The sequence below is a fragment of the Nycticebus coucang genome, chromosome 8, assembly GCF_027406575.1.
Source record: "Nycticebus coucang isolate mNycCou1 chromosome 8, mNycCou1.pri, whole genome shotgun sequence".
Lineage (NCBI taxonomy): Eukaryota > Metazoa > Chordata > Mammalia > Primates > Lorisidae > Nycticebus > Nycticebus coucang.
Window position 1 is genome coordinate 85,621,638 of NC_069787.1, and position 18,492 is coordinate 85,640,129.

The 18,492-nt window shown below is 42.7% G+C and overlaps 1 protein-coding gene across 1 annotated transcript in view; it reads left to right on the forward strand.

Annotated features, from left to right (window-relative positions):
* ENTPD3 (ectonucleoside triphosphate diphosphohydrolase 3) overlaps positions 1-18,492 on the forward strand; it is a 40,964-nt gene that overhangs the window by 12,173 nt on the left and 10,299 nt on the right. The window contains exons 4-7 of the mRNA XM_053600434.1: positions 2,014-2,131; positions 12,812-12,962; positions 15,202-15,361; positions 16,604-16,837. Coding sequence (XP_053456409.1) covers positions 2,014-2,131; positions 12,812-12,962; positions 15,202-15,361; positions 16,604-16,837 — 663 coding nt within the window. The remainder of the gene's footprint in view (positions 1-2,013; positions 2,132-12,811; positions 12,963-15,201; positions 15,362-16,603; positions 16,838-18,492) is intronic.

Consider the following 18,492-nt stretch of genomic DNA (forward strand, 5'->3'; position numbering starts at 1 on the left):
AATCATCTAAGCCCAGGAGCTGGAGGTTGCTGTGAGCTATGACGGCACAGCATTCTACCGAGGGCGACAAAATGAGACTCTGTCTCTCAAAAAAAAAAAAAAAAGAAAAAGAAAAGAACATTGCAGGCTGGGTGCTGTGGCTCACGCCTATAATCCTAGCACTTTGGGAGGTTAAGGATTGCTCGAGACAGCAGTTTAAGATTTTTATCTCTACAAAAAATAGAGAAAAAAACTAACCGGGCATGGTGGCACAGGCCTGCAGTCCCAGCTGCTGGGGTGGGAGGTAGGGGCTGAGGCAAGAGGATTACTTGAGCCTAGTAGTTTGAGGTTGATGTGGGCTATGATGCCGCAGCACTCTACCAAGGGCAACAGAGTGAGACTCTGTCTCAAAACAAACAAACAAAAACAAAAAACAAATAATCGGATTTGAAGGATGTCATTTGCTTTGCTTTTCTCTTTTTCTCATTTTATAATTTTATTTATTTTGCTAGACAGGCTTTTGCAATTTATTTGATAATTGACTGTATTTATTGAGCAGCCACTAGGCATCAGGCATATGGTCTCCTATTTACTTCTGAAAGTAAGTTGTCTAAAGATTTGGGAACTCAGAGAGAGCAGGCATCTTACCCAGCCTTGTAAAATTAAGAATCCATTTGCGCAAAAAAAAAAAATCCATTTGCGCCAGCCTGCTTACAGACCCAACCTCCTCTTCTTCCATGGGACAGTTAGGCCAACCCAAAAGCAGTGGAATGGGGGGAAAGGTGGCTACCCTGAAGGCCTCTGGATGCCCGGGGAAGACTCTAAGCATAATTGGATACTAGGTTTAGGTCAGCATCACTCATTCTGAGTTCCATAGGCTGCTAATATGTGTTCTTTCCATGTCAGGGTTAGCCCCGGGCCTGGCCCAGGCCAAATCTTCAGGCACCTGCCTCAAGCAAGACAAGATGGTCCAGGGGTGGGCTGTGCCTATGGCTCAGTGGGTAGAGTGCCAGCCCCATATACTGAGGGTGGCGGGTTCAAACCTGGCCCCAGCCTGCTAAAACAGCAATGACAACTACAACAAAAAATAGCCAGGCGTTGTGGCAGGCGCCTATAGTCCCAGCTACTCGGGAGGCTGAGGCAAGAGAATCGCTTAAGCCCAAGAGTTGGAGGTTGCTGTAAGCTGTGATGCCACAGCACTCTACTAAGAGTGACAAAGTGAGACTCTGTCTCAAGAAAAAAAAAAAAAAAAGAAAAGAAAGAAAAAAGAAATGGTCCAGGGCTCCCAGCTGCTCTCCTGTGCACAGCCAGCCCCAGCCCCACACCTGTCTATGCATATACATATTAGTAAAGTGAGAACAACAATGTGTCAATATTATGTTACATTTTGTTTTTTTCTCCTTAATTATGAATATTTTAATTCTCGGGGCTGATGCAGTTGCTAACATATCTCTACCTTGTGAGAATTTTCTACGTTTTCTTCCTATAGTTTTCTTTCATTTGTTTATTTCCAGGCTATGATAAGTCTAGGTGTTTGGAGAATAGAGGGCATCCAGACGACCAAGCAATTGTTTCCCTTCTGAGACCCTTATGGCTCCTTTTGCTCACCTCAGAGGTCAGGATGAGGTCTTTGTATGCAAGATCCGTGCAGTACAATGAATTCTCAACCTGCGTATTAGGATCATCTGGGGAGCTTTAAAACCTGCTGATGCCTAGGTCCACTTTCAGAGATTCTGATTGATTAGGTCTGGGTTAACCCAGGCAATGGGAGTTTTTGAGGCTCCCCAAGTCATTCTAATGCAGGGCCACGACTGAAAACCTGCCCTGGAACCTGCTTTCCCTCCCCTCATCCTCCTCCCTCACAGTCCACAGAGACAAAAATTGGGTTGGAGAAAACAGTTTTCTCTTCTTGGTCAGCCCCACCCTAAGTGAAGCAGTGTGGTTAGAGGTATCTGGGACTCGCGGTGCCCACTGGGAAAGGAATCCTCGGAGAGGCCCATCTCGCTTCTAACTCTCCCTTCCCTTTTTATTCAGTACGGAATCGTGCTGGATGCCGGGTCTTCCAGAACCACAGTCTACGTGTATCAGTGGCCAGCAGAGAAGGAGAATAACACCGGAGTGGTCAGTCAAATCCTCAAATGTAGTGTGAAAGGTAAGGACCGAAGTCCATCTGGGAGGACGGAAAGAAAGGTAGAATCCTAAGTCCTCTGGAGGCCTGGCGAGGTCCTGAGAAGCTTCCCGGAGGCAGGGACTGAGGGGAGACTTGGGGGTCGGGAAAATAGGAGATCCTGTGCTAGTGTGGCTCCTCCTCAGCACAGCACCTTGCTCCAGGCACTTTCCCTCTCTGGGCCTCAGTTTTCTCATCTGTAAATGTGGGGCTGAATGTCAAGAACTGTGAATGGTCTGAGAGTTGCCCACGCTGTATTTTTGTGCATGCTGGAAGACATCAGACTCCTGGGTCAGAAACAAAGGCAGTTTGTTACAGCAGTAGCCAGAGTATCAGTGTTTTCTTGAACTGGTTCTCTGACTCCCAGTTTGCACAGGATGATAACAAAGAAGGCCAGACAGCATGTGCTCATGCAGTGGATTCTATTTACAAAAAGGAGGCCTGAGATTATTATTATTATTTTTTTTTGAGACAGAGTCTCACTTTGTCCTCCTTGGTAGAGTGCTGTGGCATCACAGCTAGCAGCAACCTCCAGCTCTTGGGCTCAAGCAGTTCTCTTACCTCAGTCTCTCAAGTAGCTGGGACTACAGGTGCCCTCCACAACACCCGGCTATTTTTTTGAGATGAAGTCTTGCTCAGGCTCAGGCTGGTCTCGAACCCATGAGCTCAAGCAATCCACCTGTCTCAGCCTCCCAGAGTGCTAGGATTATAGGTGTGAGCCACCGCACCCGGCAAACCTGAGATTATTTATAATGGGCAGGAGGCATGCTTGCCTTTGCTCTGGAAGAATATCTTTGTCTTCCAAGGCTTCTTGCTATGAAAACATCCATAAAAAGAAGATACTCAGGAATAGAGGCAATCAGCACTTCTGCTCATAAGACATGCAGAAACACAGACATATGTGAAAAATTTGTCTTCCAACAGGGCAAGGAATGGCTGTGTATATTGGGAGTGAGTCAGGAGGGGTATTGACAGTATGTAAACAAATAGGCTTGGCTCTGTTCCAGTGAAGCTTTATTTATGGACACCAACATTTTGAATTTTGTACACCTCTCACATCACAAAATGCTGGAGGCTGAGGCAGGAGGATCACTTCAGCCCCAGAGTTGGAGGCTGCAGTGAGCTATGTTAGGGCCACTGCCCTCCAGCCTAGGTGACAGAATAAGATCTTATCTCAAAAAATAAAAAAATTAATAAATATGAAAACTCTCTCAGCTCACAGATTGTACAAAAAGGTGATAACTATAGGCTGCCAACCCCTGAAATAGAATTTAACAGCATCTTTAATTACCCTCTATGAAACGCCCTGCCTCCCCAACAGCATATTCAGAACTTTGTTAGCTGTGTCCTTGTTCTTCTTTACAGTTTTGTCTTTTGTATTTAGTCTTTCCTCTTCTTGAGAAGAAATCAAGCAAGTATTTATATAAATGAAATCAACCATACACTTTTCTGTAATTTGCTTTGTTCACTAACATTGGATGTTTAAAGTTCATCTATATTTATATTTGTATCTATAGCTCATTTATTTTTCTTTGTTGATGGACATTTGTGTTTCTTTGGTTACAAATAATATTGACTATCTTTCCATGTGTTTATGGCCATGTCTGTTTTCTGTGAAATGTCTGTTCATGTCTTTTGACAATTTTTCTACTGAATTGCTTGATATTTTCTTACTGATTCATTGAAATTCCTTATAACTATTTGGAATATGAATACTTTGCTAATATTATTATATTAATGCTAATAATAACTTCTCATAGTTTATAACTTATGTTTGTAGTTTCTCCATGGTATCTTTTTTTTTCTTGAGACAGAGTCTTACTATATTGCCCTCAGTAGAGTGCTTTGGCATCACAGCTCACAGCAACCTCCAACTCCTGGGCTTAAGCGATTCTCTTGCCTCAGCCTCCCAAGTAGCTGGGACTACAGGTGCTCGCCACAATGCTCCGCTATTTTTCTGTTGCAGTTGTCATTGTTGTTTAGCTGGCCCAGGCTAGGTTCGAACCCCCAACCTCGGTGTATGTGGCCAACGCCATAACCACTGTGCTTCGGGTGCCAAACCCATGGTATCGTTTTGTGAGTAGAAGTTCTTAATTTTTTTGTAAGTACACCTATCTATCTTCTCCTTTGTGGTTTCTCTTTTGTATGTTTTATGTAGGACATCCTTTCCTATTCTGAGGTCCTAAAGATACCCTTATATCGCAGTATCATAATATTTCCCCTTACAATTAGTCTTTAGTCCACATTAGCAGGCCCAGTTCATGAGTATGTGCACGTGTAGGCCTTTTTTATTTTTTTTAATTAATTTATTTTTTTTTATTAAATCATAGCTGTGCACATTAATGTGATTGTGGGGCACCATACACTGGTTTTATAGACCTTTTGACACATTTTCATCACACTGGTTAACATAGCCTTCCTGGCATTTTCTTAGTTATTGTGTTAAGACATTTATATTCTACATTTACTAAATTTCACATGTACCCTTGTAAGATGCACAGCAGGTGTAATCCCACCAGTCACCCTCCCTCCATCAATCCTTCCCCCTCTCCTCTCTCTCTCCCACTTCCCCCTATTCTTAGGTTATAACTGGGTTATAGCTTTCATGCAAAAGCCATAATTAGTTTCATAGTAGGGCTGAGTACATTGGATACTTTTTCTTCCATTCTTGAGATACTTTACTAAGAAGAATATGTTCCAGCTCCATCCATGCAAACATCTTTCTTTAAGGCTGCATAAATATTCCATGGTATACATATACCACAATTTATTAATCCATTCGTGGATCGATGGGCACCTGGGCTTTTTCCATGACTTAGCAATTATGAATTGGGCTGCAATAAACATTCTGGTACAAATATCTTTGTTATGATGTGATTTTTGGTCTTTTGGGTATATACCTAGTAGAGGAATTATAGGATTGAATGGCAGACCTATTTTTAGATCTCTAAGTATTCTCCAAACATCTTTCCAAAAGGAATGTATTAATTTGCATTCCCACCAGCAGTGTAGAAGTGTTCCCTTTTCTCCACATCCACGCCAACATCTCTGGTCTTGGGATTTTGTGGTATGGGCTAACCTTACTGGAGTTAGATGGTATCTCAAGGTAGTTTTGATTTGCATTTCTCTGATGATTAAAGATGATGAGCATTTTTTCATATGTCTGTAGGCCATGCATCTGTCTTCTTCAGAGAAGTTTCTCTTCAAGTCCCTTGCCCAGCCTGCGATGAGATCACTTGTTCTTTTCTTACTTATACGTTTGAGTTCTCTGTGGATTCTGGTTATTAAACTCTTTTGGAGACGTAACCTGCAAATATCTTCTCCCATTCTGAGGGCTGTCTACTTGCTTTACTTCCTGTGTTCTTGGCTGTGCAGAAGCATTTTAGTTTGATCAGGTCCCAGTAGTGTATTTTTGAAGCTGCTTCAATTGCCCGGGGGGGGGTCCTCCTCATAAAATACTTGCCCAGACCGATTTCTTCAAGGGTTTTCCCTGCACTCTCTTCTAGTATTTTTATAGTTTCATGTCTTAAGTTTAAATCTTTAATCCAGTGAGAGTCTATCTTAGTTAATGGTGAAAGGTGTGGGTCCAGTTTCAGTCTTCTGCAGGTTGCCAGCCAGTTCACCCAGCACCATTTGTTAAATAGGGAATCTTTTCCCCACTGAATGTTTTTAATTGGCTTGTCAAAGATCAAATAACGGTAAGTAGCTGGATTCATCTCTTGGTTCTCTGTTCTGTTCCAGACATCTACTTCTCTGTTTTTGTGCTAGTACCGTGCTGTTTTGATCACTATCGATTTATAGTATAGTCTGAGGTCTGATAGCGTGATTCCTCCTGCTGTGTTTTTATTTCCGAGTGCTGTCTTGGCTATTCGAGGTTTTTTTCTGATTCCATATAAAACGAAGTATTCTTTTTTCAAAATCTTTATTTATTTATTTTTTTTTAAATTTTTTTATTAAATCATAACTGTATACAATGATATGATTATGGGGCATCATACACTCACTTCATAAACCATTTGACACATTTTTATCACAGTGGTTAACATAGCCTTTCGGCGTTATCTCAGTTACTGTGCCAAAACATTTACATTCTACATTTACCAAGTTTCGCAAATACCCCTATAATATGCACCACAGGTGTGATTCCACCGATCCCCCTCCCTCTACCCACCTCCCCCCTTTCCCACTTCCCCCTATTGTTAAGTTGTAGCTGGGTTATAGCTTTCATGTGAGAGTCCCAAATTAGTTTCATAGTAGGGCTGTGTACATTGGGTATTTTTTCTTCCATTCTTGGGATGCTTTACTAAGAAGAATATGTTCCAGCTCCATCCATGTAAACATGAAAGAGGTAAAGTCTCCATCTTTCTTTAAGGCTGCATAGTATTCCATGGTATACATATACCACAATTTATTAATCCATTCGTGGATCGATGGACACTTGGGCTTTTTCCATGACTTAGCTATTATGAATTGGGCTGCAATAAACATTCTGGTACAAATATCTTTGTTATGTTGTGATTTTTGGTCTTCTGGGTATATGCCCAGCAGAGGAATTACAGGATTGAATGGCAGATCTATTTTTAGATCTCTGAGTGTTCTCCATATATCTTTCCAAAAGGAATGTATTAATTTTCATTCCCACCAGCAGTGTAGAAGTGAAGTGTTCCCTTTTCTCCGCATCCACGCCAGCATCTCTGGTCTTGAGATTTTGTGATATAGGCTAGTCTCATTGGAGTTAGATGATATCTCAAAGTAGTTTTGATTTGCATTTCTCTGATGATTAAAGATGATGAGCATTTTTTCATATGTCTGAAGGCCTTGCGCCTGTCTTCTTCAGAGAAGTTTCTCTTCAAATCCCTTGCCCAGCCTGCGATGGGATCCCTTGTTTTTTTCTTGCTGATGCGTTTGAGTTCTCTGTGGATTCTGGTTATTAAACCTTTGTCAGAGTTATACCCTGCAAATATCTTCTCCCATTCTGAGGGCTGTCTGCTTGCTCTGCTTACTGTGTTCTTAGCTGTGCAGAAGCTTTTTAGTTTGATCAAGTCCCAGTAGTGTATTTTTGAAGCTGCTTCAATTGCCCGGGGGGTTCTCCTCATGAAATACTCACCCAGACCAATTTCTTCAAGGGTTTTCCCTGCATTCTCCTCTAGTATTTTTATAGTTTCATGTCTTAAGTTTAAATCTTTAATCCAATGAGAGTCTATCTTAGTTAATGGTGAAAGGTGTGGGTCCAATTTCAGTCTTCTGCAGGTTGCCAGCCAGTTCACCCAGCACCATTTGTTAAATAGGGAATCTTTTCCCCACTGAATGTTTTTAATTGGCTTGTCAAAAATCAAATAGCGGTAAGTAGCTGGATTCATCTCTTGGTTCTCTATTCTGTTCCAGACATCTACTTCTCTGTTTTTGTGCTAGTACCGTGCTGTTTTGATCACTATCGATTTATAGTATAGTCTGAGGTCTGGTAGCGTGATTCCTCCTGCTGTGTTTTTATTTCCGAGTGCTGTCTTGGCTATTCGAGGTTTTTTTCTGATTCCATATAAAACGAAGTATTCTTTTTTCAAAATCTTTAAAGTATGACAGTAGAGCTTTAATAGGGATTGCATGAAAATTATATATTGCTTTGGGTAGTATGGACGTTTTAACAATGTTGATTCTTCACAGCCATGAGCATGGTATGTTTTTCCATTTGTTAACATTTTCAACTATTTCTTTTCTTAAAGTTTCATAGTTCTCTTTATAGAGATCTTTCGCATCCTTTGTTAGATAAATTCCCAAATATTTCATCTTCTTTGGCACTACTGTGAATGGAATAGAGTCCTTAACTGTTTTTTCAACTTGACTATTGTTGGTGTATATAAAGGCTACTGATTTATGAATGTTGATTTTGTCACCTGAGACGCTGCTGAATTTCTTGATCACTTCTAAGAGTTTTGTAGTAGAACCCCTGGTGTTTTCCAGATATACTATCATATCATCTGTGAAGAGCGAAAGTTTGATCTCTTCTGACCCTATATGTATACCCTTGATCGCCTTTTCTTCCCTAATCGCATGGCTAAAACTTCCATTACAATGTTAAAGAGCAGTGGAGACAATGGGCAGCCTTGTCTGGTTAAAGCCACCCTCTTCCTCTTTGGAGCATTAAGATCTTTTTGTTGGCCTGGTGCTTTCTAACCAGTGTGTCCTGAATGTGCTCCATGTGTCCTCTCGCCCACAGAGCAATAGGTTCCCAACTGTGGACCTGTCTTCCTCACCCCCAGGAGACTCCTACATTTCCTTCAGTGAGCTGCCGAAATTCTCCATTATAAGTTCATAGGATTCATGGCATTGAAAAAGTTAGGAAGCAGGGTTAGACTTTTCCACCAACAGACCAAGAGTCTTCTTTGGATAACCAGGTGAGGCAGCCTGGAGCTGGTGCCCAGGTACTGCAGGCAGGTAAGGGTCTTTAGAAACAGATATTGAGGCAGAATTTGAGATGCAAGTTATTAGAAACCCACTCCTGTGGCAGAAAAGGTGGGACAGAAAAAGAAGTCCAGCTTCAATGCTTACCTGACGAAGCTGCAGCCGATCAGTTACTCTGCACTGGGTTAAGATGACATGAGGTGACAGGGCTGCAACACCCCTGTTGCCGTTGCTCACTGGGAGTTTACCACCACCAGAAGGGCAAAATCTTGAGCAAGGCAGCTCTCTGCAACTGAGGCAAACCCTGAAGGAGCTGACAGCTGGGACGAGATGTCTTTATTGGAAGGGGGATCTGTGTAGCATGATTGTGGGTTTACTGCAACAGGGGGTTTGGTTTGGATGTTTGCTGAGTGTTGCCTTCAGTGTTATCCACAAAACACAGGCAGCATAGCTCTGACCTTAGCTGGCGATCCCATGTCTGTTCAGCTAACTTCTGAGCCATTTCCTCACATCGAAGCATGACAGAAGGTAGCAGGATGTTTCTTTTGAAAAGAGAGACTAAGGGGTGGCGCCTGTGGCTCAGTCGGTAAGGTGCCTGCCCAATATACCGAGGGTGGCAGGTTCAAACCCAGCCCCAGCCAAACTGCAACAAAAAAATAGCCGGGCGTTGTGGCGGGCGCCTGTAGTCCCAGCTACTCGGGAGGCTGAGGCAAGAGAATCGCTTAAGCCCAGGAGTTGGAGGTTGCTGTGAGCTGTGTGACACCATGGCACTCTACTGAGGGCCATAGAGTGAGACTCTGTCTCTACAAAAAGAAAAAAAAAGAGAGACTAAGGTAGGATAGTGATTAAGACTGTACCCCATCTCTACTCTGTGAACTCTGGAATGTTATCTAACCTCTCTGACTTTTGACACTCTAAAATTAAAAAAAAACATAGTAATAGTATTAGCTACCCCTATAGGAGTGATTTGAAGATTAAACAACATAATACATGTAAAGCAGGTAGCAAATGTGTGGCATACAGGAAGCGCTTAATAAGTATTAGCAGTTATTATTCATGGGACACTACGATCTGGAGCTCTTGGTTGAGCCTCTTGCCGATAGCTACTCTGTCCCATAGTCACAAGATCTGTCTTTAGACCTTTAAGAGCAATTCAACTAAGTCAGTCCTGATGGCTTTGTGGGGAGAGGTGGGACTGTCATGGGGAAAGGTCAGGGCAGTTCCTCAGTGGAAGGCTCCGTGGCCCACAGGGTCATGTATCCCACAGCACATCCATACATGGATCTTCCCTTCTTTGATCACAGCAGCCTCGGGGATCCACATATACTCAGAATGAACAAAGACCAGTACTTAAAGCTTAAATTACAGAGTTGAAGTTCAGCAAGTGTCATATCCTCAGAGACTGTGGCTTCTCCAAAGATATTTTGCATTTCTGATTCTCAGTTGCCAATTTCCCGGACTCTGCTGCCTTGGCAGACAGAAGGGACAGTAAATGCTTGCTCACCCAGCAGTGACTCTCAGACATCTGGGCCCTCAGAAGTTTCTTTTTCTCAGGGTCCCTGGTGAGTATCATTCCTCAGCTGCTGCTGTTTTCCACAAGTTCATCCCTGGTGTCTGCAGCTTTAGCTTCTTCTGGTGAAACCATTCTCTTGAGGGCCTGCTTCCTTGGGGCTTATGCCTGCTGTGACCTTATCCCCAAGGGATGTTCCCAATGTCTTTTCTTTAAGCCAGTGATTAAAAATCCTTTAAGCTCCACTGCAGCCTAAATATCTCCTCCATTGAAGTGCCTTGAAGAATTGCTTTAGGGACCAGGTCTGTAGTATCAGACAGCATCTTTTGCCAATAATTGGCCAGAACCCAAACTTAGGCACATTATCTTTTGCTTCTGTCCCACCTTGGGTAAGTTTTGTGCCATCTGTTCAACCCTGCCTTTCCATATTGAAATAGTAATTTCAGTGCTATTTTCATGGAGTTATAAACCCAGTATCTCAGGAATTTGTGAGCCCCATCTCCTTATTCATGAGAGGAGGCTTAAGGGATCTTACACAAATAGGCTTAAGGGATCTTACACAAATAGGTGACATGCCCCAAGTTTTAGTCATTCTATCTTACTCCTCACCAGCTCCTCCCCAGAGACCAGCTATCACAGATTGTATTGGGTTTGCCCCAGGGACTACACAATCCCCTTACTATAGAGGTGGGTGCTGCCTTAAAAGTCTCTTTGATTGATTCATTCATTCACTCATTTAATAAATATGTATTAGCTGCCTGACAACATATTTGCCAACTGTTCTTGGCACTGGGAATTTAAAAATAAACAAAATGTATCAAGTCTCTGCAGTTAGGTGAAGAAAACAGACAAAAACTAAATGGGTATGCAATAAGAGAAACATGCTGGGAAGAGAAATCAAGCAAGAGAGCTGTCATGCTGTTTTAGACAGGATTGTCAGTGAGTGACAAAGAAGATGACAGTTAAGCAGAGACAAAAGTGAGATGAGAGGGGGAGCTGTGTAATTGTGGGGTGGGGGTGGGGGAGAGAACATGCTGAACAGAAGACATGGCAAGGAAAAGGCCAAGAATGGGATCTGCTTGGCATTGTCTAGGAAAAACCAAGGGGCCAGTATGGCTGGAAAAAAGGTGAGAAATGAGACCAGAGCTGTAGCCAAGCTTCTCCATTTAGTTGACAATTTATAGGAAATACAAGGGGACAAGTAAGATGTTAATGCAACTGTGTGGTTCAGTCAGCAAACTCTAGACTATAGAAACTCTGCAGGAGAAAGAAATTGCAAGGGAATTTTTAATTTAATAATTTCAAGGAAAAATAGAAAGGAGAACCAATAGATTAAAAGAGACTTATAATTGCCATGTATGCATTTTCTTGGGATCCTATTTCACAGGAGAGTGGGGGAAAGGGGAGCAGAGGAAGGAAGTGAGGGAAAGAGTGAGAGAAGTTGAAAATGAGAATGAATATGGAGTCAATGTAACCATTAGTGGATAGTTGATGATATTAAGAAGTTATTTCTAGGGCTGGGCGAGGTGGCTCAGTGAGTAGGGCGCCGGCCCCGTATACCGAGGGTGGTGGGTTCAAACCCAGCCCCGGCCAAACTGCAACAAAAAAAATAGCTGGGCATTGTGGCAGGCTCCTGTAGTCCCAGCTACTGAGGAGGCTGAGGCAAAAGAATCGTTTAAGCCCAAGAGTTTAAGGTTGTTGTGAGCTGTGACACCACGTCACTCTATGGAGGGCGACATAGGAGACTCTGTCTCAAAAAAAAAAAAAAAAAAAAGCAAAATAGCGTGCATTGTGGCAGGCGCCTATAGTCCCAACTACTTGGGAGGCTGAGACAAGAGGATCACTTGAGCCCAAGAGTTTGAGGTTGCTGTGATCTATAACATTACAGCACTCTACCTAGGGTGACAAAGTGAGACTCTGTCTCGAAAAAAAAAAAGTTATTTCTAATTTTTATAGGTGTAATGATGGAACTCTAGCTATGCTTTTTTTCAAAGAATTCCTATCTTTTGTGACATATACTAAAATATTGGAATGAAATGATGTGTCTGCAATTTGCTTTGTGGGGAGAGAGTAGGAAAGAGTTGATCTTTAGATGTGATTTTAGAGAATGAAGTTAGAGTTGATCATTGTTGAAGCTGGGAGGTGGGTACGTGAGGTTCAATATACAATTATCTCTACTTTTATTTATATTTAAAATTTCCACAATGAAAACATCTTTTTAAAGAAGCTTTGGCTTATTTTCCTCACTTTCGCAATTCATTCCTTTTGGTGGTTGGGAGTGGAGCTATCAGTGTGACCACGTGAGACTTAGGACATGCACCTGTTCTCAGACCCCTACCAAATAACTGGGTTAATAATTTCCAAAGCCAACTTGTTTTTTATTTAAAAATTGTATTCCTGGTCACACATAGTGGCTCATGCCTCTAATCCTAGCACTCTGGGAGGCTGAGGCAGGTGGATTGCTTGAGCTCAGGAGTTCCAGGTGGATTGTTGGCTCAGCCTGAGTCAAGATCGAGACCCTGTCTCTACTAAAAATAGAAAAACTAGTCAGGCATTGTAGCAGGTACCTGCAGTCCCAGCTACTCCAGAGGCTGAGATCACTCACTGGAACCTAGGAGTTTGAGTTTACTGTGAGCTATAATCCATGGTACTCTACCCAGGGCGACAGAGTGAGACTCTGTCTCAAAAAAAAAAAAGCTGTATTCCTATTGTTGCTTCCTGGGAATGCTGACAAATGCTGACTACTTGCTCTTCAGGCTCTGGGATCTCAAGCTATGGGAAAAATCCTCAGGATGTCCCCAAAGCCTTTGAGGAGTGCATGCAAAAAGTCAAGGGGCAGGTTCCAATGCATCTCCATGAGTCTACTCGCATTCATCTGGGAGCCACAGCTGGGATGCGCTTGCTAAGGTAAAAGTGAAATGGCACAAAGGAGCCCACTTGACCAAAATAGCTAAGAACGTGTTGAGCCTTGCCTTCCCTCTGTTTTGGGGAACAAACCCAAAAGAAAGAAGCAAGCCTGTGTCATGCCATAAATGTGGGTTGGAAAACTTTTAGTCTTTATTTTAATATCCAGAATGAAACAGTTCTAAAATCTTACTTGGTGCCTTTACTGAAAACACTGGGGAAAAGAAAGTAATATGAAATCTTCTCATAGGGGGGTACCTCTAGTTCTTTAAAAAAATAGTTGTTTTTGACACTTGGAATTTTGATATCTGTGAACAACCAGCTTAGTTCTGTAGTAAGTTCAACCTACAGCTATGTAGCGTCTGCCCATATTCATGGGTCATTATGAAAGTATTGAGATACACAAAAATCAAGTAACAAAATCTCCATGGAAGAAACAAATGCAGTTCTCCCAGCAACACCAATAAACTAAGCAAGTTGAAATTTGCATGGGTGAATTAGAAAAGACACTATCAACTGTGTTTCCTGTAAGTAAAATAATGGAGCATAACACAGTCAGTCTCAAAACTTTCATAGTGACCCATATTTAAAAGAGCACTAAAGTCTGTTTTAAAACAATGAAATGTCTATATCTCATGTCAATCAAGTCTTTCAGAGTTGCTTTGAAACAAAGATCTCATTTCATTCAGTTAATTAGTTCCTTCTAAAAGCCATGAATTTAGCCTGGTTTGTTTTTGAATGTCTTTTCTCCATTATAATATTTCCTTAATCTTGAAATTAAAAAAAATTATTCCAAAAAGAAACCCCAAACTTAAATCTACTCAGGGTAAAAGCTGCTGTAAGCATTAAAATAAGGCTTTATCACAAGAAGATGACACCCTGTTTCAAAGGCCCTTTTTCTATAGTTCCAAAAATGTAAAATTATATGTATCTTGGCATGAAGAAAATATAAAGAAACACAGAGGCACTTTTACAGGATCACAAAAAGATATCATGAGGGTCACCTAGATGGATAGGGCCTTTTCCCTGGAGTTCCCCTAGCCTTGTTTCTATTCTGATGTTCTGGTCAGCCATGTAGTATCTTGACAGAAGTCAGATTTTTTTGCACACTTTTGGAAACTGCAGTGCGTTTCAAAATTATTGAGTTTATAATAGGAATGATCTATAAATTCCTTCCTTCTGCTGTTTCTTTTTCATTAAAAGAGTTCTTAAAAACCTGTTTCTTAGTTACTTACCCCCCCCATCTCTCAGTAAGGAATAATAATTAAAAGGCTCTCCAATTTGTAGCCCATGACAAACCCATGAAACAGAGAACTCACGAGCTGGGGATAAAGAGTGGATGCCTCCTGTAAATAGATTAAATATTAATCCATCTTGTAAAATGATTTTTTGGTTATGATCTATTCTTCTGAGGAACTAGTTGACATTTTAATTACTAGATACGTAAAATGGAAAAAAATAATGAGAATCAGCTGTGATGGAAATTGCTAAAACTGGGAAAAATCTGCATTTTTTTTCAAGCGATGATACCTTGGCATTGAATTGATCCTGTACGCCTGGCTTTCTCACCCTACTGATGAAAGGGAACATAATCTACCAAATGAGCTTTCTTTCACAGGGTAGAATGGCAACAGACGGATGCCTAATCATTTGCCACTTCTCTGTGGATCACCACACCCATGGTTTTCCAAACCGCTGACCTCCACGATGACCATCATATCCCCTCATGACAAAGCTCTCCCAAACAGTGAAACAGGAACAGCAGAAAACTCAACCTTCTTCCTTTCCCCCTTTCTCCTAAGGTCTCCTTCCTCTGGTCAGATGAGGAAAGGCTCCTTTTATGGTGCCCCCAAGAGATTGCTTAACACACTTGTATGCCTTTGCTGACCTTTCCTTTCCTCTGCTGACCTGCGGCAGAGCAATGGCAGTTAAGTAGGAGGCTCTTATTAGCTGGTTGCTAGAGAGTAGAACAGGAACAGGTAGGGGTGGGAAGAACGAATTGTACTTTTTCCTTCTTGGAAAAACCATTGTCCTTCTTGGAAGTTTGACAGGTAATAAATCCTTTACAGTTGCCCTGAGAGACGTCAACTTGCAAAAGGGGTTGCTATGTACCACACACATCTGGAAAGCTGTCCCTTCCAGCAGGGAGTTGGGAAGTTTACACTTGCATCTGAGGGAGACTGTGTATTTTAAGACTGTGTCATCTGGGCACTCAGCCTTTTGTGTTCTGTGCCTTGCATAGGTTGCAAAATGAAACAGCAGCTAATGAAGTCCTTGCGAGCATCCAAAGCTACTTCAAGTCCCAGCCCTTTGATTTTAGGGGTGCTCAAATCATTTCTGGGCAAGAGGAAGGGGTATATGGATGGATTACAGCCAACTATTTAATGGGAAATTTCCTGGAGGTGTGTGGAAACAAATGCATGGTTTTTAACCTTACTGTCTATCCCATCCCCTGTGAGTGGTAGACATCTCTCCTGTATCATTCCTATCATAATGCTTTAGGGAAACACCTATGAGACAATAGCTAAGAAAAGATGCAAATAGCTGGGGAAAAAACATAGCTTATGGGTCAACGCCTGTGGTTCAGTGGGTAGGGCACTGACCCTATATATCGAGAGTGGCAGGTTCGAACCTGGTTCTGGCCACACTGCAACAAAAAATAGCCAGGCGTTGTGGCGGGTACCTATAGTCCCACCTACTCGGTAGGCTGAGGCAAGAGAATTGCCTAAGCCCAGGAGCTGGAGGTTTCTGTGAGCTGTGACACCACAGCACTCTACCGAGGGCGACAAAGTGAGACTCTGTCTCTAAAAAAAAAAAAAGAAAGAAAGAAAAAGAAAAACAAAAAGAAAAGACATAGGTTATGAACCATACCAAATGCTAAGAGAGAGGGAATATCACCACTTTACTAGCTTGTATGAATTTGGAGGGGTTGGGGTTTAAACTTAACAGTGGGATACGGGTCTTTTGAAGGGCAGTAGGGGAGTGACCCTTCTAAGACGCTCGATGGCCATCTGGAATTTACAGAGCCCTCAGGCATTGGGCTTTTCTGAGTCCCCAGAGACAGAAGGAAATCTTCCCTCTGCGTCCTCAGGTCTTCCTACAGTTCAATCCCTGCACTCCCTGTTCCTTTGGTACAGAGGAAAGTCAACTTCAAGAGACAACCACCATATTACAGAAGGCACAATCAGGGCACCCAGACCACATTCTGCCAAGATCTATTTTGTTTCCACTGAAATATATTTTACATTTTTTAATTAATTGCCAAAAGTTAACATTTAGGAATTTTCACATAAAAATGAACATTTCTACCTTTTTTAAACTACCCCACCAAAATTGGAGGAACTGGTCACAATGGACTCATGGTAACAACTAGCAGAAACAGAGTATAACCCGGGGACTTTCCTGTTGTCCAGTCCCTATCACATACACCTGGTCTACTTCACTCATTTAGTACTCGTCTGTGTCACCTACCCAGCTCCTGTAAGCATGTGAATTCACCACTCCTGAAAGAAAAGGAGGGAATTGGCCCAGAATGTTCCCTGTCATACTTCTTAGCAGTAGAGATGGGGCTTGGGTGGAGAACCCGGGGCAAACAGAGATGGTGCTTTTGGTCTTTTTTCTCACTTCCTTCTCTCACTGTGCAGAAAAACCTTTGGCATATGTGGGTGCATCCTCATGGAGTGGAAACCACGGGGGCCCTGGATTTAGGTGGTGCCTCCACCCAAATATCCTTCGTAGCAGGAGAGAACGTGGAGCTGAACACCAGCGACATCACACAGGTGTCCCTGTACGGCTACACATACGCACTCTATACACACAGCTTCCAGTGCTATGGCCGCAACGAGGCTGAGAAGAGATTTCTGGCAGTGCTCCTACAGGTACCTGAGCTGGAGGTGGCAGGTGTTCCCACGAGGGTCTAAGCCTGCTGGGGTGTGTCCTTTCCACTCCATTTCTTCAAACAGCAGGTAGATGGAAGTAATAACAGTTTTCAATTTACTCCTGGGATGTCCAAGTGCAACCCCCTCTCTCTCTACCCCGCCCTCTGTTGTGTAGGCTACTTCCAGCCGATTTGAGTAAGAAATCAGGAAAGGTCCAGAGTTCTGCGTATTTTGTAAATGATTCAAGACCTGAGATCCCTTCCCCTTATGAACACAAAGTATTTTAAACCAGTAGCTAAATAAGCCTGAGAATTTTGAGACTCCCCTGGGTGCAGGCAAAATACTATTAGTGGTCACAAGAGAATGCTTCCTGAAAAGGGAACAGATTGAGCCTTTCCCAGGCTCAGCCTCCTTTTAGATGGCTCCATATTAGGCAAGCTTTATGCCCTTTATAGAGGAGAACTTTAGAGCAACCAAATTCCATCCTGTTGGTCAACAATTCATACAGTAAGTGCTACTGGGCCCAGAAGGCTACCTTAGGCATCAGCTAGAAAGCTGTTGTTAATATAAACTCAATATTATGCAGTGTGCTAGCTACTCCAGTGTTTAGGGGGCATTCATCTCAGCCATGGCTGGGCTGCTGAGATGAGGGAAGGGGCCGCGACTGGAAGGGTATGAGGACAACTAGAAGCCCTAGACAAGGGCTGGGTCAGCCTGTGAACAGACTGTACATAGCATCACTATGTTAACCCTTATTCCTCCGATCTATCATGGTAACTAAGTACATGGAAAAATATTTCCCAGACACTAGCCTGCAGGAGAATTGAGCTGGCTCACAGAAGAGTCAACCACAGCAGATCTCACATCTTTGGACCCCTCCTTTTACCTAATATTCATGCAGGGTGTGTTGTGGGAACCCACCTTCCTATCCTGGCCCCTCCCAAAAACTCCTGTCTGAGCCTACCCCATCATACGTGTGTGTGACATTTACCATCAGGAGCGTCTGAGCGCTGCCTGGGAAGTTCACACCTGAGAACTCTCCACACAGACTGCTACTGCTCTTCCATGACTCCCATTCCACTCTCACTTCCTCGCCCACTCAGCCAAACCCAACCCACAGGCAACCCACTCTACCCTTCCTTGCAGGGGTCTTAATAGTTGCCACTTAGCCCCGCTTGCTCATAGAAGTAGTTCAACCAACATGTTTCTTTTTAGGAGAGAAATCTGGAAAGTCCTCTTTTCTCCAACTCCTTTTATTTCCAGCAATCCTTACTGTCCATTCCTCTAGCTCTGGCCCCGGCAGGAGTGGAAGGTGGAGGTTCAGGGGAAATCAACCTTTTCCCAGGATAACCTCTTAAATTTGGCTGGCCGTAAGGAATGTGTATGTGTGTGTGTGTCTGTCTATATGTGTACTCCTACAGTGGTTACTAAAGAGTGATTACCTGGGTATTCAGCAGTCCTCAGTAAAGAAGTAAATACTACACCTTGCTAAGGTCTCATTCAAATTTGAAAATTCAGGTCTCTAGGGCGGTGGCCCCATATCCAGAGGTGGTGGGTTCAAACCCAGCCCCGCCAAAAACTGCAAAAAACAAGAAAAAAAAAAAAAAAGAAAATTCAGGTCTTTGAGTGTGGTCCCAGCATGGGGAGCAGGGGAC